The sequence below is a fragment of the Temnothorax nylanderi genome, unplaced genomic scaffold, assembly GCF_030848795.1.
Source record: "Temnothorax nylanderi isolate EJ_2023f unplaced genomic scaffold, tnyl_v1.0 TNYL_tig0002_pilon, whole genome shotgun sequence".
Classification (NCBI taxonomy): domain Eukaryota; kingdom Metazoa; phylum Arthropoda; class Insecta; order Hymenoptera; family Formicidae; genus Temnothorax; species Temnothorax nylanderi.
The window spans coordinates 1,621,345-1,642,061 of NW_027249064.1; the positions used below are offsets into that span (position 1 = coordinate 1,621,345).

At 34.1% G+C, this 20,717-nt stretch overlaps 1 protein-coding gene across 5 annotated transcripts in view; it reads right to left on the minus strand.

Moving 5' to 3' along the window:
• Positions 1-15,527, minus strand: part of Rgk3 (Rad, Gem/Kir family member 3) — a 40,981-nt gene extending 25,454 nt beyond the window's left edge. For 2 of the 5 annotated variants that reach the window (XM_071699091.1, XM_071699071.1), the window contains exons 1-3: positions 15,199-15,526; positions 11,146-11,922; positions 6,391-6,651 (exon numbers count right to left, since the gene is read on the minus strand). In XM_071699091.1, coding sequence (XP_071555192.1) covers positions 6,391-6,651; positions 11,146-11,404 — 520 coding nt within the window. In that variant the 5' untranslated portion in view covers positions 11,405-11,922; positions 15,199-15,526. Of the gene's footprint in view, positions 1-6,390; positions 6,652-11,130; positions 11,923-15,198 lie in introns of all 5 variants that reach the window. The other 3 variants (XM_071699064.1, XM_071699056.1, XM_071699081.1) reach the window with 3 other exon arrangements.
• Between the last annotated feature and the right edge of the window lie 5,190 nt (positions 15,528-20,717).

Below are 20,717 nucleotides of genomic sequence, written 5' to 3' on the forward strand. Positions count from 1 at the left end.
CGCGTACTTTCATAAATATTTTAAGATTTTACGTTAATTTTCCCGCGTAAAATACAGCAATGAGTTTGCAAGAAGCTGTGCAAACCTAACTTGCAAACAGTCGGGTAGGTTGCGGGAAGAACATCTCCGGATAAAATTACGACTTTATATGTGAGGTCAATGATGCTGCCAAAATGTCGAGGGTCAGATCCGATAGAAAGATTTAACAAAAAGTTGATGGGCAGCGTAAGAAAGAAAGCGTAATTTTACGTCGAACGCGCATTGTAGCCAACGTCGATCTTTATTACTTTCATGATTTAGCACCGTTTCTTTTACGAAGGATGCTTTCCTATTGACAATGAACTGCAAAAGAACGGAATATAAGGTACTCAATGAGCAATTTAAAATCTTTACAGCAAACAGCTTCGGCAAAATATATTTTCCGAAGTTAATATATAAAGAGATTTATTTCTCTTATAACCTTTTTTTAACTGAAATTTAAAAATAACATTGGAAATGGGCATGTATATGTATTTGTATCAAACGTGATCTGCACAATAACTATTATTTACAGAAATTTTTGGATACATGTAGTTTAAAAGAGACATTTCTTTCTAAATGCGTGTCTACAGGAACTATTTTCATTATCTGATTAAGAGAAATAGAATTAAATGTTTGATACAACATTCTTCCCACATCTTAGAACGGATAATGAATTATTAGGGCACATAAGGGCGCAAACTCTTATGACCTTAGACTTCAACCCTCACATTATACTGCGACTTAATATATACGTCTACTGATTTTCTCGCTGATATTTCCCTCCCTGCAACGTTCATCAACTTCTCCCATCCGGTAAAGTTGATGTATAACTATAGAAGTAAGAAGACTTAGGAAAGAGGGACGAGATAAACAAGAATAATGAGTCGACGGCTTAATTTATATTGACGGCAATGTTTAATGCACCTGCGGTTTATCAGCGCGCAATCTAAAACACGGCTAAAACATGTCTGTTCTTCGCGCTAAATCAGATCGCGTTACATCCGTAAAGCCTCACGCTCGCATAATCGTTATTCTGTCACGGAAAGGTGTGCGCGCTGTTGACAAGGATAAGAACGCAGATTACCGACGAGATGGATATGCTGCGAAGATGTCGATTTGAAATTCGAGAAATACAAATCCCATCATAAACGGATTTATCCCTCTCCTAGAAATACATAAAGAAAAATAGAGCATAACAGCGCAAACACAAATAAAAGACGTGGTACGAGAAAATTAATCGATACACGCGCATCACTAGGAACATGTAAAGTACGTAAGCAGGAGGAAAAAATTGTCCTCTGGAATATATAAAGATGCTGACGGTATATGAATATTCAGAAAGCTTTTATTTCAATTGACTTCCATGATGCAGAAAGTAATATACGTATATTTGAGAATTTTTTAAATGGAAAACAGAGAATATTCCAGTTTCGCGAAATTTACAGCTTCCTTGACCTGGTTGCATCGCACGGGCACGTATGCCTGTTGCACTACGTATACAAGAAAGAAAGCATCTGTAATACCAGATTTGCATCTCGATTTATGTGCGATTCAACCTCGTCTAAAAGTGCGCTTAACCGAAACGTTTGGAATCAACATGCGTTAAAATTCGCCGTGTGTTGAAGAGTTAAATCGGTACATAATGGAAATTCTGAAATTAGCTAATTCTCCACGGAGGCTCAAGGCAACAGGTGCACGGAATCACACGGCCAAATAAATCCGCATTTCCTCTAGATATCTAGAACCACAAATCTGTCACCTCCTTTCAATTTCCCGGACTCGTACTTTCATGGGTAAAGAAAATCCTCAAATCCGCGCACACACGCGAGACCGCCGATCCATGAATCTATCGAGCACATCGGATTGTCGAAACCCGTATGTGCAAGGATATATTTCCCATATTGAAATGTACACTGTATCAAATATACATGCACATATATCTTGTATGAAAATCTTGAGTCACTTCCAAACAAACTTCCTCATCTCTTTCTAAAAGTTTTTTTTTTAGACAGCTAACAGATAATATTTTGCTCGTGAAAGTTTTTGTTCGCGGAATTATCGCGAATTGTCTTGTACTACATCGTTGAGCAAGTTGCTCTTTCAAAACAACAATAAGATCTCAAATAACCTTCTGAGAAACACCGTTCAGGGAAGCTCTCGCGAAAATGGAAGCGACAGCTCTCAGGCGAGAATGTAACAGGTCGAAGAAGCGCTTGCCAGATTACGTTACCTCTCAGTCTCGGTTTACGCATCAACGAAACATTCTGCTTATTTTCTCAAGGCTTCCTTCTTATCTTCTTTTGTATTGCTGATTCTAGGACACGTGCCGTTTCGGAGCCGATACCTACAATGTCTTTGTTCTTATAATGCTTTATCTTTTAATTCATATAATCATGTATGCATTCATCTATTCTATGTACTTATGTAGTTGGTATAATTTGGGTATAGAATTAAATAACGATTTTTAAAAAATGTCAAAACCGATTATCAATTTTTTAATAATTTCTGAAAATGTGGAAAAAATTATTTAAGTTACTATTTTCCTTTAAAATAAATTCAAATAATTTATGCTGCTTTGCTACAATAAATGTTCAAAATAATTATTATTTTAGCTCTTTTCCAGTTTGGGACTATTCTGTTATCCCAAACTGGTTATGAAAACTGGCAAGAAATCAGTGTTTACGAATGTAACAGGTGGTCGAATTCGATTTATGATGAAGCAACTTAAACCAGGAATCACAAGTTTTGAGCAGACAAAGACAAACGAGTCTATGAAAGACGTGGAGAATGGGAAATGGATTCGATCATTCGGAAAGTTTCTTGAACAGAAATAATGTGTCCGTTCCACTTATACTCGCCATTCCATTTATATTCTCTCTTACTTACGGTTAGTTTCCGATGAAATAGAATCTATTTTGCCAAGTTGGAAACTCAATTAGAAAGCTCAATTAATAATGTCAACCAAACGAATCTGTTGCAAACTCACACTTCTCATAATGTACATACATAAAATATGTCAGATCATATTGAAAAAACATCAGTATTAATTAAAAGTTAAATTTTAATATATAATCACGAAGGATAGAATTATATACGGATCGAATTTTGTATACTGACGTAGTTTAATGAAATTTTGCTTTCAATTACGCAACAAACGAGAAGAGTTGCTAACGCAAACTGATTGCACCAGATTATAGCTTGCATCGCTATCAAACTGTTTGTATCAAGTGAAATAGTGATAAACTGATGTAACATGAATTTCGAAGAACCGTTCATCCCCGTCAGTTAGAATAATTTTGACGATCTGCTGATGTATCCACTGACCTAAACCACCAACTTCGCCCGGAAGGCACGTTCCGCTTTTAAACAGTAACTTTCCGAGAATGATTAACAAGCAGGCAAGCAAACTATTTGATCTGGGCGAGAAACGAGGGACTTCACGTCACTTTAACGTAAATTCAAGCTCTAACTTTGTTACTGCATTGCACTCCACTTCAACTCCGAGAACGATTAGATAGATAGAGATAGATAATAAAGAGAGAAAGAGAGAGAGAGGGAAAGGGAAAGAGAGAGAGAAAAAGAAAGAGGTAGAGGGAAAGAGGAAGAGAGAGAGGAAGACAAATTCGGATAGAATTGCACGAACACGATGCAAAAGCGATCGGATAGAATATCAAGTGTAGGATACTGAAAATGTTTATACACCTATAGTACTGTACACTTCGGTAGTATTAAATTTCGGTGATAAATTCGTCGACAAAGTTAGAATTTTTTTTATATAAAAAAAGATTAATAAGAAGTTATAACATTTTAACATTTAGTTTTTAACACTTATGTACATAATGCGCTTGCTTTCCAAAGCTTGCTTAAAATTTTAACAAGGATTAATACATACAATTAGGAGTTTTTTAATTACCATCTTAAAATGAGAAGAAAAGAATCTTGTAACATATTTTCAGGATTACTTGAACTTGTGTATGCAAAGGTTTCTAGATCTTCAGCTATTTAATTAAAAAATTATTACTACTGAAATATCAGCTTTATATTCAATAAATAATAATAATAAATATCAAGTAAATAATATATATTAAAAATAGATACAGATGATAATAATAATAGATATGAAGTAAATAATATTGTATATTAAAAATAGACACAAATGACAAGCAATGTTTCGAACGTTAACGTCACGCTAACATATTTGCTAACGGCACTACGCCGACATAACAAATGTCAACAAGATCGTAAGAGCCTATCGAGAAAAATTATCTCGCAACGCTGTTCTACTATACCTGCTGCCTCATCAATATAATAATAACATTTTCTTAATCGTTTACGGTTACTCGAGGCTTAATCGATATTACCTAGGAATTAAACTAACTCGACGATGCCATAATGACACCAAGGAATTGCCGTAAGGAAAATTCAATAGTGTCGATCGACGACTATTTCTACCAGATATCGAATCAACCTTATCGCTAAAGTTACCTAAGCATATTCATTTCTATCCATGTAAGCAAGTATTATTATAAAGAGCGGCTCTCTAGACGGATGAGTGTAAATGACTTCTACGCGCATTCACTGGTTTGTCGAACTCGAATGGTAGAGCCACGTCGACGTCATAACTATAGCTGCGCTCTATTTTCGCTTATCTCGACTCCACTGCTCTTCTCCCCTGCTGAATCTCTCTCGCACTTGTGTATTTCTGGCGCGGCTTCTCGCGAAGAACACACGTGGGACAGAAACGCGAAGAAACATAGCTTGAAATATTTCGATTAAATTTATTTTCATTTTCGTTTCTTTCCCATGTAAATTGTCTGTAAATTCCGTGAAAGATAATAGCGTCGCAACGAAGAGAATACTATCCAAATACGAACTCTACAATGTTATTGTGTATTTGAAACTCCAGAGAATTTTGTCTGAACGTAAGAAAATAAATAAGTTAAATGGGAAATGCTGTTTCGATTTATAACGTATTAATAGTTTTCATATCAACAACAAAATTATTTTCTGTCATTTATTTCAAGTAAACATTATTCTATTTGAATTAAAAAATAAAGTGCTTAGAGAAGTTTAATTAAATTATAAATTTAAGAACTACAGGAAAAAAATGGTACTTTAATTTCTTGTAATTATGTAAAAAAAGTTTTGAAGTCTAAAGTTTGAGAGAATACGCAATTTCTGAGACACCCTAGTCAGCAATTTGACTGAAACTACTCGCCTTGTAAATAAATGGTTCTTTTGATTGTAAAGTAATAGTATTGCAATATATAATAGCGTTGCTTCAATGAAGCAAAGCACAAGTTTCATTAAACAATTGTAACTTTAAATAAAAACCGCTAATCCGTTGTAAACAATATTTTATTACGTGAATGTAATACTGTAAAACAATTTAATCGATAATCAATTCGCCCGACACCATGCATCGTTACGAAACTATCGAAAAATTCAACAGTTGCTTCGCCCACATAGTTACCGATACTTTCGTGGTAAATCGAGAATGTTTATATAATACTGGAAGCTGTCAATAATTTGCGTCGCAATAGAGCGAGGTATACACACACTGAAAAAGTTTTACATCGCTCTTGCTGTTAAGTGAACGTCGATGGTTTATGAAATGTTTGGGAAGCCACAACGATAATAAAGAAGTTGGAAAATATTTAAGGATACAAAAAGTTTAATATAAGGACGCTAAAAATATTCGAGATATTAAATATATATTGCAATCTAAAATATATTCCCCAAAGATGTATATAGCATGTATATTACATAAGATTCCACTGCTCGTCAAATCTACCTACTAAAAATTAGAAATTCTAAAGTATATCTCTTGAGAGGTACTTAAAAAATCTCCTGGGAAATTTAATTATTTGAATTCAGCGTTTCTCCTATAAAAGAACTCCTTCAAGGTCCTTTCGAGATTTTAAATTCTAGATAGTAGAATCACGTAGGATCATTAATAAGTAAGACAATATACAAAGTTACCCGTAACAAGAATTGTTGCATCATAATTTTGTAAAAACTATTAAATTAAATACACAAGACTTCTAAATTATTGATTGTATTATTAGAAATGTATTATTTATTATTATTATGTTATTATCATTCATGTAATTATTTTAATTATTTTATTCCACCTTATGTCAAGTGTCATCTTATCTTTTAAGTCCACAACAGATGATCTATTCTGTCTCTTATTCCATATTTATCTAGCTGATCTAGCACGTATATCTGCACTTCCTATCTATCCTATCGTGCGCGCAAACCCTGGTAGACACCGAAAGCTTCCCCTTCGACGTTTTCGCGTAAGGAGCGAAATCGTTTCCTATGGTTGTTTACATTTACAACAGGTGGAAGAGAGCTATTTCTGACCTTTGCTGGTGAGACTGAAGCTACGGAGTCTGTAACTATCCTCGTCCTCGCCTTCCTCCCGCGGTGGCATCTGAGACGAGACGTCAGGCACATCCAGGAAGGCGTTGCTCTTCCTCTGATGCGTGTGGTGCATACTCTGCCCCCTTCGGCTCCCTCGTCTCCTGATCCCCGGACTGACGTCATTCTCGGTCAATCTGGGCTCACTGCTGCAGTGGGCCGACTTCATGCTCGGCTCATGATGGTGATGATGATGAGCGGCGGCTGAAAGCGACAAAATTATAGATATTAATGCATACTCAACAGGAATAATTATAGAGCGGTATAGATATCGGGTATAAATATACAGATTTTGTCAAAGCTATATGTAACATATTTAGCAGATTCTAATAACCGTGTTATATACCGTATGCCATGTATTGTATACCGCGTATGGATGTTTTATAATATCGATGTCGATATCAATCGCGGTAAGTCAATAAGCTATTCAATCACGATTTTAACAAAAAAATGATAAATTGTTGTATCGCAGCGTAACAGATATTAAAATATGATTACTAGCAAAATAAATATAAAAAGAATTTTAATGATTTTATCCATTTAAAAGCTATCTCTCTGTGTCCAAATTTTATTCGGGCATTTTATACAAAAACGTGAAATACCTATATTCGTGTCGAGAGCACAGATGGTTTCTGTCTCTAAAAAAAATTCAATTTTTACAGAAATACATTTTCGATACTCTTTACATTGTAATGTTACAATAATGGATTTTATTACAGGAAAAGTCTGAATGTATTTCAATGAGTAATAATACTATTTATAAATATATTGTGCGATAAAATGGAAATGTTATCACACACTGAGAAAAAAATATTTAAATCAAAGAAAATATTTATTTAGATTGCTGCCAATAGCATATTTACTTAATATAATACACATATTTATTTAGAATGAAATATTTTTATTTAAATTAAGTAAAAATATCTAATTCTAAATACATATGTGTATTATATTAAGTAAATAAGCAATCTAAATAAATATTTTCTTTGATCTAAATATTTTTTTCTCAATGTGTGATAACATTTCCATTTTATCGCACAATATGCCTGTGCTTTTACGTGTCGATTATGTATTTCCTTATTACATTGTTCATGATATTATAAATTATTTGCAACAACATATTTATTAAAAAATATATATATATATCTATATATATATATCAAAATCTATGTACATTACGTTTTTCTATAAGTACCCGTATTCAAAAAGGAAATATAATCTGTGAAACAAGCAACTTATTCAGTCATTTTTTTAAAGTGACAATTAGAAATATCATTTCTAAATGCTTGTTTCACAGATCAAATCAGTCGAACAAATATGTCGAAAATTTAAAAAAAAAAAACCCCTTACCAATTATAGCCAAATTCAATACCAACCTTTCTTAAATGGTACTCTATCAATTAAAAAAAAATTCAGCCCGATATCTCAATATTTGCAAAAGTTAAAGCAACCACGGCCATTTCTAAAAAAATTCAAAATTTTTTTAAAAAAGAACCCCTTTATCGATCATCACCAAATTCAATACCAACCTTCCTTAAATGATACTCTATCGATTAAAAAAATACTTGCACACTTAAAAACTATAAGTAAGCAATGTGCAGGTTTCTACTTGCACACTTTTTTTTATTGTGATAAGCTTTATTGCGGCTAATATATGTTATACTAATATCTGTTCGCGTATAAAGCTGAATCTAATCAACCAAATCTTAAAGAATTATATGTGAAATAGGGGTAGAAAAGACTGAAAAATATAATAAAATTAGAAACAGTCCTATATCTTAAAATTTACGGAAGTTAGAGCTATTACAGGCATTTCTCAAAATTATGGACCTTTGATTGCGTATAAAGCTGGGTCTAATCGACCAAATCTTAAAGAATTATATATGAAATAAGAGTAGAAAAGACTGAAGAAAATAATAAAATTAGAAACAGCCCAATATCTTAAAATTTACGAAAGTTAGAGCTATTACAGGCATTTCTGAAAAAATTATGGATCTTTGCTCGCGTATAAAGCTAGGTCTAATCAACCAAATCTTAAAGAATTATATATAAAATAGGGGTAAAAAAAAGACTGAAGAATATAATAAAATTAGAAATAGATCGATATTTCCAAATTTGCGGAAGTTAGACCTATTACAGGCATTTCTTAAAAAATTATGGACCTTTGATCGCGTATAAAGCTGAGTCTAATCAACCAAATCTTAAAGAATTATATATAAAATAGGGGTAGAAAAGACTGAAAAATATAATAAAATTAAAAATAGATCGATATCTCCAAATTTGCGGAAGTTAGAGCAACCATAGGCATTTTTAAAAAAATTCAGAATTTATTTAAAAAAGAACCCCTTGATTATTAGCAATTTTTATTAATTCTATTATATTTTTCAGTTTTTTCTACCCCTATTTCATATACAATTTGTTAAGATTTGGTTGATTAGTTCTGGAGTTATAGAAATTTCGGTAAATTTGGCACATACACACATACACACACACATACATACATACATACATTTTTTTAAATTACAATTTTTCGACGTTTTAGAACATTCTGAACACGTTCAGAAAAACAAAAAAAAATTTTTTTTTACGAAAACAGCTTCCTCTATGAGGAAGCAAAAAAACCCCCTTGGCAATGAATACGAAAAAGTTCCTTTTTGACTGCGGGCTTTTCACCGGCAAAGTGCTCGAGAGGAAAGCAAAGAACAGAGTATTTTTCAAAGGCACTACACCTATTACATCGCAAAGTCGACGCGTGGAAAGTCAAGTGATTTAGTGCAACCTGGAGAGGGCGCCGTGAAATGAAATTAAACGACGCGGAAAAGGAAAAGAAGAGCGAGCTCAGAACCGCGTTTACGAATATTTGCTCCACTTAATCGCGAAGTTTATCAAGCAGACAAATTCCTCCATTTTATTAATTTCAAGAAAATAGGATTTCTCCTTCCAATGTTATTGCGATTAAAGTTTTGAAGGGGGAATACAAGCTTTGAAACAGAAGCTAATTCTTCCGTGTCTGTAATATTAAAACAGTGGATTAAAACTATTTAATCTAACAATTAATTCTGTAATACCCCATCATTAATTGTAAGTAAATAATGTCTAATTTATATTTGTAATCCACATAGTATAACACGTAATTACATCAACAGTGACATTTTTGGTAATTTTAAATCATTTCATGCAAAACATATATCGACAAATACTTATGCAGATAATATTTTTCCTTAAAATATCAAGATAAAAAAAATGAGATTATTTTAATGGAAGTCGCAATAAGATAACGATCTATTAAGCGAGTAATGTTTGCCAATTTTCTACCGCTTCCTGACACATTATACCGAAACTTTAGCTCTTTATCCTTTGATTAAGACTTAACAGTCTTGCTCGTATTACATCTGCGTACAAACAACAGGAATTACCGCTCTAATTATTCCTGTTTGACACTAATACATCTCCGTGTTTCAGCGCGCGCATAAAACGGAGACTGCACTAATGCTTAGCGACGAAACTGATTTCTAGACTCGCGATGAGACGCGGTAGCGTACGACGAGAGACGGGTTTGGGCTGTCAGTGACCTACTAGCCAAATCCATGTCCGAGAATAGCGGCCGCCAATAATTTCAAGAACTCTCGCCAGGCTTTAGAGCGACGACGTGTCTATAGAGCGCCGGTGCAATATCGATACACTTTGCTCTTTCGTCAAGAGGGATCGTACGTCACCGATGACGTTTCTACGAGTTCATCGGATACCATCGGAAGTTACGTCCGATCGCGCCGCATTACGTGATCCTGTCGCGCAAAATAGACTTCTACGTACCTCGAGATCCGATCTCGGCCAATATTCATATCTTGATCATTGGGAAAGAGCTGGACACGCGAAACGGTCATTTGACAGTTTAAGTTCTTCTATAATAGTGTTTAGTTACAGATCCTCGAATTAAAATGTTTAAAAGACGAAAGATGTGCTTTTGGAAAACAGAATCGACAAATCTTAAAATTTCTTGAAACTTATCGAACGAGAATTTGACGAACTTACCGAATTTAAATGGTTGACAGATCACTCTTTTAAGGATGTTTTACGTATAGCTATATGCAGTATAATTTTGTTTTCTTGATTAAACAGTGTAAAGCTTATAGTCTCAGAAATTATTCATAAACAACATGTTATCATTGGGACAGAAAAAGCGTAAAAATCGCAATTTTGTCCCATTTTTGTACTTGATATTGTTTAAATAAATTATTAAAAAATTGAAAAAATATATATTAACAGAAAAACTTAAAAACCCGTAATTGCAATTCTCGATGTCATAGAAGTGTACCATAAAAATTTCATTCATTTTTACTGTACAGGAGCAGAGATACATGTTATGATATTTACATGGGAAGTATATCTATATATATACAATTTCTGTAACTTTTAAAGCAAATATCTCAGAAACGGATCAGACAATCGATCGCAAATTTAACACAGGTTTTTGAGATATATAAGTGCACAATCTCTGTAAATTTCAGCTTTATCCCTCTATTTTGACACAAGCGATATACATCCTTAATACTTTATAAGTATTTTTATAAATCTTTGAGTTCTTGAGTCTTTGAATGCTTCTGGGAATCATAAATCTTAATCAGGTCGCAACATTCACCCACGCAACGAATAAATTATTACTTATTTAGCCTCCATTCTTACCGCTATTACCATTACCTTGAGCGGCGGCACGGCGTCGGATGCTTTTATTTCCGCCGGAAACACGGGCGCTCTGGGATCTTGTAGCCGGTCTTCGTCTTCTCGTAGGTGTACTGCCATCCGGCGTCCCACTGCCGCTGTCCCTTTCCCGCTCCCCTCTTTCCCTGTCACGAGCTCCCGAGGGTGGCATTGCTTCCAACATTTGTTCCATGCTGGAAAATCCAGGGGCACAAATCGAAGCCGATCTGGTTTTCCGGCGAAAAGAGTCTTCCGCCATTCTTTTAAGTTACCACAGCCACCACTGTTCCTCCTTTCCTTAAAGCCTGCACTGATCACCACTCGGATCTCTCGCCTTATATTAATAATTATCTTCTCTGAATCTCTCGATAATTGCGTCTTTCTTTACGAATTATTATATCGAATCTCGCTGTAACTTCGTAAAATCCTTATCCTCCACTTGTCGATCACAAATTTTGATTTGTGTTATGGACTCGACTGTATCAAGCACTGTTTTTATCGTAATTCTTCTGCACTTAAACTTGAACGTTCGTAAAAGTTTTTGCACAATCTTCTGCCGACTCGATGTCCTTCGCGAGAAACGTCGGGCCGCGTCTGGTTTTCGAAATATCTCTTCGGACGTCGCGAACCTTCCATTCGGTGGGATTCGATTATCGGAAAAAGTATCAATTCGGAAAAAATTCGACAGGATATCCAGGTGAGGATGTCATGGATCCGGCGTTATATCGACAGTTCCGGCTTCGCTCCGCAGAGAACTCCCGCGCGTTCTTCTTGACTCTACAAATAAAACATGGGAAGTTTGATTTCTTTCTGGCCTGCACGTACACGTGAATAATACGGTCAGAGTAATTACGACCGTGCCAAATTGCGCCTCTCCTAAACTCTCAGTGAAAATAACTGGCAATCTATATTTCTTTTTCTCTCCCTTTCTCTATCTTTCCCTCTTCGCATCTCCCCTGTTATTCTGCCTGCCGGAAGCTCGCATGCTAATTAGATCCATCCCGTCGATTATTGCCTTGATTATTCCGTACGCGATCGCAAAAGTTTTGAAAACGTGTATAAATTAAGTACAGAAATATCGTACAATATTTCCTTGAATTGTGGATACTTATTGCTTAAAGAATAAAAGAACATAAAATATTCTAAATAATAATAATTTTTTTAATTACATTAAAATTTAGAAAGTTATAATTTTATTCCATATTACATTCAGATAAGTTATTTCGAAATAATTTGTCTCGTACTTTGATTGTAAATTTATTAATTAAAGTTTTAGAAAACTAATATTTATTTAAATCCTGATCAGCACAATCATTCGAGCTTATAGCGAATCTAAGAGCTCAATACATTGCAGATACTTATATGCATCTACACATCACACATAGACATACATTTGTGAGTAATAGTGTAGTAAGAACAATTGAAGAAAAGTAGAAATCAAAAATAATTAATTTAAAGAAGAAGAATTAAAGTGTGGATGCATGCAAAAGGAACTTTTGGAAACTATGAAACCTTAAGAAAAACGAGGACTTAAAAATGCTAATTAATTGGAATATTATACTTAACATTTCCTTCCAAATATAAATTCACAAAGCTGACTCGGGCAATATTTAACTCAATCAAATCCAAGTTTAAGCGATTGGAAATGTGCCTTGCCTAACTCTGATTAAATAGGATAAAGATCAGTGACAATATTGAGAACGTAGTTGGCAGCATTCGAAGTTTCAGGCGGAACTTGGCATAGTTGAAAGACATCTCTGTGGACTGTCGAAGCTGTCGAAGTTACGGTGAACGCGATAGATGGGGAAGATATCGGTACGCGTGAAGACGTTCCGGCAACTATAATCGAGTATCGACAAAGGTAAAGCTCAGTCCGACCAATACAACTTTGTGATACCTTATCAATGTATTCTCTTCGGAGTTTATGCCTGTCGTGTATTTTACTTTGAGACTATAAGAGAGTGCCGAGGAAATTAAGTAACTTGTTGCTAGTGATAACTATCTCTCTATATTCAAGTAATTTTACTGATACATATTATCACTTTATATATAATTTTGTTTTTCTAATTATTTAAATATACATTTTTCTTCACTTTTTATCTATAATTTTCTTTCAATCAAAATATTTCATACATTTCAATATTCTTAATATCTGAATAAAGAATTATTTTTCGAAATAAAAAACAAATGAACAAGTTAATATGTATAATTAATAATAATATTACGCCTTTTATTATTTTGTTTTAATTTATTAAACTACCCTCTTTCGCATATTATAAAAAGATTATAAAAAGATGATCCACATAAGAAACTATTTTATGTCTGCTATAATCACAATGCAACATGAGTTCTCGTCTATAAAAGGGGCATAAAATAACAATGACAAGGAAATATCTTTAACGAATGCGATGTTGCAACGGACTTTATTTAAAGCACTTCTCTCGTAAGGTGTCTCCTTTGTGAAATAATATATCACGCGAGGGCGCGTTTATCATAGATAGACTAGCAGGATTAAGTAGAGGAACTGAAGCTTTACTCTGACAGGAGTGAGAAAAGGTCTTACGAGCCTCCTCATTAACATTATGCGTTAAAATCGATAGTCTGCATAAGTACTTTATGTACGCAACATAACTTCACATTATGATCGAAGTTGCGAGTTGTCGTAAAAATTATATACGCCACCTTTATAAAACCTCAATACTCTCTTTTCATATCTTATTACTTTTACTGCTGTACTATTTTTGTAATTAAAGAAGCTTTAAAGTTTATGACATAAGCACACCAAAAAGATAATAAGACTTACTTGTGTTCGGTCGCCTCTTTTACATATTCTTTATTATTATTTAATCATATTTTTCCTTGTGTACACAACTTGAAGTATTGAATCCGTTGATATTTTTAACAACTTCTATTCAACTCTACAATTTCTTCAATTATCGAACATTCAGATCTAATATGTACGAGAATACGAGAATCAGAATGAATTGTACACGTAAATAATGTTACAAAATACTCAAAATACATTGAAACGTAATTAACGGCTTATTTTCTACTAACACTTCTGTGTTAAGTTCTAAATTGCTTTTTTATATGTATGTGCATATAAAGTATTTTTGCCCACCTCTTGCCAAATATTAAATATCTTATTGCTGAACAATAAGTAAGTCTTATTTTAAAGTTATAGAGGGAGGAAGATAAAATAAATCCACTTTTGAAACATTACCAACTTGACGAGAATACAAAAAGTGATATATTCAACGAAGCAACACTTTTGAAACTATATATATATATATATGTTTAAAATAAGTAACATCATTTCTGTTAATATTCATTGAAACTAGATTTAAAATTAAATTCGCTTGCATTGAACAAATGAAATATAACAAATTAAATATAAAATATTTTCATATGTTACGTTAATTGCTGCTGTAATAATTGAAATAAATTAATATTTGTTAATATTCTCAATAAATATTTAAAATATTTTTTACTTTTCTGCATAATAATGTAACCTTAATTTATAACCCTCATATCAAACATCGAAAATACACATACTTTATTATAACAGAAGCTATGTTACAATAATTATTTACCCGTTAGGATACAGAAGTACTTTTACATTCAATTATTCAGTATCATTTAACTCACTACGAAAGGGTTAAGGGCAAAACAGAAAGAGAGAGAGAGAGAGAGAGAGAGAGAGAGAGAGAGAGAGAGAGAGAGAGAGAGAGAGAGAGAGAGAGAGAGAGAGAGAGAGAGAGAGAGAGAGAGAGAGAGAGACGGAGAGAGAGAGAGAGACCACCCTTCGACAATTTCAAAGTCGGAACATCGGTTTTTTCTCTCCCGTACGATAATCACTGCGCTCTCCTCGTTGACTTATTTTTTCCGCCGACTAATTATAGATAGCGTTTCGCATAAATCTTCTAGGGAGACGCATAAACATCTCCGCCGATCTGTCCCTCCCCCCCCCCCATATGTTCATCTCCGTGTTCCACTCCTTCAAGAGCTCCGCCACGGCCGTAATTATCCCCCTTTTTCTATAAACTTAACAACCTCTGCCCTTTAACCGTAATTATATCGAGAGAGATGATATTCGCGCCTCTCCGTCTCGAGATATCACTCCAAGACATCACCGATGTCTGCTCTCGTACTTCCCCCGAATTCGCGATCTCTCTGGATCGATGTGCCGCGCGCGACGATCGATCCTTACCACTTTAGGCCGTCGACGATCGTGGGATATCTCCTCGTCATTTTCTACTTCATCCTTCCCGGCGATCGCGACGGGTTCGAATCACATGTCTCGATTGGCTCGCACACGAGCGGCGACTCGACCGACACGATGCACGTCCGACGATGCGCGGCACACTGACGGCAAACTCGGCGTCGCGGCGGCCGCTAGGGCGAGAACCGACGCCAGGCGTCGGCGTTGGCTCTCTCTTGCACGCCCTCGTCACCGACCACAAACCGAGACTTCGTTGAAGATCACGATGAGAAAGCGACGACGAAGTTGGTGCGCATCCAATTCCGCACGCTGTGGCTCTTCAGCGATTCGGCGAACGTGCGAGATACTTCGCGGGGAATCACCAGAAACTACGGAATTAGCATCCAACAAAGAAGTGTGTTGATAATCCTTGCCGGTACATTAATTATTTTAATCCAATTAAAACGGACAAGTGCAATATGAGTATGAGAAATGAATGTTTCCCGGAAGGGGAAATGTTTGATTGCCTGTCTAAGAAAGTTTAACGCTTGAGTGATATGTATAAACTTAATGAAAACTTTATCTTCATTAGATCGGCAGCACTAAACTTAGACTTACGATATCTCAGCAGCGTGACTTACGATATCTCAGCAAGAAGAGTCATTCTATTTCGTCACAAAACTTCTTTGTTTTTTGGACTTCAGAAAATATACCTAAAATAATATCTGCTAATTATCCACTTATTGTTAAAAATAAGCTAAAATTTCTTCTTGAATTGGAATAATATGGAACAATAGCAGAGTACATTGGGAATAGGAAGTTAACAGATTGTTATTGACATTAATTAATACATTGATGTAATGTGATTTACCGATGCAGTCATAAATCACTAAATGTAACATTCATGCTTAATTCACGCACAATTTTCACAACTAAATAAAGTTCGCAAATTAGTAGTCAATTCTAAATCGTAACAAAAGCATGTATAAATTAAGAAATATCTTATTCCTCCCTCTCTCTTTCTCTCTTTTCTACCAAAATTAATTGTATTTTGTCTACTACTTTAAATTTTTATTTGATCAGAATACAAATTTTTATTATTACCTGAACAACATCAATCGAATTGCTGAACACTGTTGCATATATGTAAAATAGTTTTATTTGCATATTTATAACTTTAAAAAATTTCTCGAACGGCAAATCCTACGATTGCTAGATTTGCTGTCACTATCTATAAACTGGTCCGGATGACGTGTCGTGACGTATTCGTTCTGAACACCAACCTGTTTAAATTCTGGCGATAGATGACGAAATCCGCGAAAGCTGGCTCATGTCTGTTCGCAAGATTACTACGAAGTACTACAGTTTTAAATCGCTTCAAGAAAGTCGTCATTCTGGCACCATCACTTCGTACATTGGCACCGTGTACCTTGTCCGAAGAAATCTATACACTTTTCTTTATATAAACAAGCTATTTGCTTAAATCTTATTCACGGTTTATTTTACATAGTCAGCGTGCTTAATTACGAAAAGTACTGCGTCACTATTCCAATGAGTCAGTATCTCAATAAGATAGAAACAACTTTTTCAAGAGAAAGAAAGTGAGAGAAAATCGGCTATTATTTAAGTTCTTTTTATTTGATCATTTGATTATCTGATGAGTTGATAGTTTCACGATTATATATAACTAATTAATATAAAATAGCCAAAAAGATAGAACGTACTTTTAAAAAATTGACACAAAGTAGGTACATGTTTTAAGTTTCAGCGCTCATTTGGTTTCACAATGCGTCCATGTGTCATAACAAGGAAATTCCAAGAAGGTTTTCAATATGTGAAAACGAGAATAGAATTCTGAACTATGACGTTGGTTATCAGTTCAAGAAATGAGGATTTCCGCCATAAACCAGCGTAAACTGTATAGAGATAACAATCGTCAGTTTCGTGTGAAAGCAATTTCGCAACTTTTCATCGAAAATATACATTGTCAATTTAACAAAAATGTGTTATTTATAATATTTATACTAATTCCTAGCTTTTGTTTTAATATATTTACAAATATAGCAGTCGCCTAAATTTTTAAACCCATTAAATTTTTACGTGTGTTAGAATGATCAGATTATTTTTTACAAACTATTATGAAAATCAGAGAGTGTATTTTTAAAAACTGGTAAGTTTTTATATTAAATTATAATAAAATATAATTGCTAACAAAGCGTTTAAAACAACGCTTTATTGTTATTACATAACAGAGAGTGTAATAACATTTTATTTAAATAATATTTTTTACTTATTACAATGTTGAATTTCCTCTATACTTTCAGTTAAGGCTGAGTCTACGTACCGTAAATCCGAAAATGCTTATGATTTGTGGGTTTCTCGACTTTTGGACAGAACACATTTTAGTGCCATAAAGTCCATTCGAAACACTAAATCTTCTATAACCCCAAGTTCTTTGTCAACGGTATCGATAGTCGATACCATGAGGAAGGATAATAGCACTCATAAAGTGCTATTACCTTTTCTCTTGGAAAAATGTTCGCGTAACATAAAAGTTGTCCCATAATTTCGTTATAATCATCTGTAAAATTTGTTCCTAACGCGTATTATTCATCGGCATTGCATTCTTCTCTTTATCCCGTTTTGCCCTGTCCGCCCAACATTTAGACTCAACGCCGCATAGTATATTTTTGACTTGTGGTGGTCTAAAGCTATTTCAAGACGAAACCGAATCAACCTTCTGCACCAATACGATTCTTCGCTCCCACTTTCTCCGCTGGCCTCTTTGTGGTCCTCGGCATCTTCCCTTTTCTGCCCCTGGAAACACTTTTTCTCTCAAGGATATCAACGAACTATATAAATAATGTATTTATAAATATATATATATATATGTATTGTATATATATATATATATATATATATATATATATAATATAAATTCTTTTAATCTCTATAATTCTTTAAATTACTTTAAAATGTTCAAGAAAGAAAAGATCGCGTTTATGCAAATTATCTAAATGACTTATGAACGGCCGAACAAATTTGCGAGCAAGTTACTGGAATGGTCAAAAAGAATCTATTCGTTGTTCAGTATGATTAAACTGACGCAGTTAAATGAGATAATAAATTTTGGACAGTTCCTCGCTTGCGTAACCGCAACTGTCAGCAAAATGTATTCAACGTGGTCCGTGGCAAAACTTCTCAATGTTGATTGCGATTCTCTTTTGTTGCGTTAAAAGACGGGTTTAACTGAGTTTGCAGTTGAATTTACAGTTCCCATTTACTAAATAATCAAATCTGATTTATGTAACTGTTGCAGAATTTCTATTATCTATGTAATCAATCCTCTTTAAGTTTATTAATAAATTCTTTAAACTATTAATTTTCTCTTTGCTCTTTATAGTTTATCCTTTATATTATTTAGAAGTTACTTCTTGTAGAATTTTTATATCGTTTCACATTTCAAATCCATATTTAACATAATCACGTGGGTATTACTAAAGCATGTGTACAAAGTGCGGTTTGTCCAAAATGAACAATAATTCCTTACGGGTCAGCGGCGTGATCTATATGATGATTCAACACGCGCAATCCAATCGTGGTGCGCCACATTCGAAATTAGGTAGTCCTAATTGCAAATGCCATCCGTTGCGGATGGTCACTTTGGGAGTGAGAGAGACAGTAGAGAGAATTGCTTACTTCCTCATTAGTTTACCAGATCCGTGAATCTGCGGTGGCATACACAGTTCCCTATTAATTATAAGATGCGCGTTATTATCAATCCAATTAAAACGATCGACGAACGAAAGTGGCGAACCGAATATTCATACGCGCCAAAGCGGTGTTGAATCTCTCATTTTTCGACGATGATATTTTCTATCGCGCACAAAAATAAAAGTTAATTTTTAATTAAAACTTGGTAATGAATTTTAAGCGCCGCGCCGGCCGCCGCAAAAGGTCGATCGACCGAATTAAATTTATCGTTGGTGTTTCCCCGCTTGCCATAATTATTATTTCGCGCGATAGGAGTATTTATTTTCCCGTTGAAAAAGCGACACCGCCACGTTCCGGTAAAGTCGAAGGTATTGCTGTGTCAGAAATCTCATTTATCATTGTGTCCGGAGCTTCGTGTCGAATAACTCTCGCAAAATTACAGGTCTGTCAATCAAAAGACGCGCCTAGCTCATATCTTTCGAAAATACCGTGTATCTTTTCCGAAGCGAGATTTTATAATCATGCTAAAACGCGAAGTAAAACCTTCGAAATTTATCGTCCATCAACACGATAATTCCGCGAATCTGAAAATCGCAAGTCATGGGCTTACAGATCTACAAAATCTAGGGGATGTACACCAAATTTATAACAACTTATAAATTTATAGTTGTAAATTTAAACTTTTATTGCATTAATTATTTACAAATATCTATCGTTGCAAATTTTTCGATATGTTTTTATCCTATACAAGAATAAAATGATAATCATGGAACTTTAATAAATATCTCATTTCCTTAGAATTTTCAAATGTAAGTTTTAAGATAAATTAAGTACATTCTTTATGATAGAGATTATCTATTTAATTTAACAATATACCTGAATTTATTGTGAAGTGCATCTTGTGCTTTAACCCGCACGGCGAACGCATAATGGAGGGTCGGAGCATTCGATTGCAAGGTAAACGGATATACCTGATGTCGCATGTAGAATGCAGTTCCACGAGAGCTATTGATAACGTTGACACACAGAGAAGCACTATCATGCGCATTAGAAACATAAGTGGTATGTCATGTTTACGTGGGCTGCGTAAACGGTCTTAAGTGCATGTACGCAAAGGCCAATATATAAAGATAGGAGTTAATGCATAAATAAACGTGAAGCCGTACAGCTTATTTCACACTCGTCCAGCTAATCCGACACGGTTACTTATTTCATTTAAGCTTTTGTCATAATACATGCTGCGCGATTACCGAGATAAGAGAGCACCAACTAGAAATAAAGTATTAAATTATTTTAAGACACTTTACTATTTTAAATAAAAATTGGTAAGTTATAAACATTCGACAAGTTAAAAATGTTATTTAATTTTATTCTTAAAAAATCATTTTTTTCTTTTTTGCTTTAAATAATAATTTAAGGATACGAGAGAATATGAGAATGTTTTATGATCTTGGAAATTTAACCAATTTATAAGATCAATATTTTAATTATTGTAAATTATTAACTCCAACTTAATATATTGAATAAAATAAGAAATTATATAATGTATTGTTTCTCTTAACAACATCACAAAGATTGTTAGCTGTCTGCACACATTTGTATACTAATAATCAATATATTATAATTTAATGTACAAAAATCTTAATATTTTTGAAAT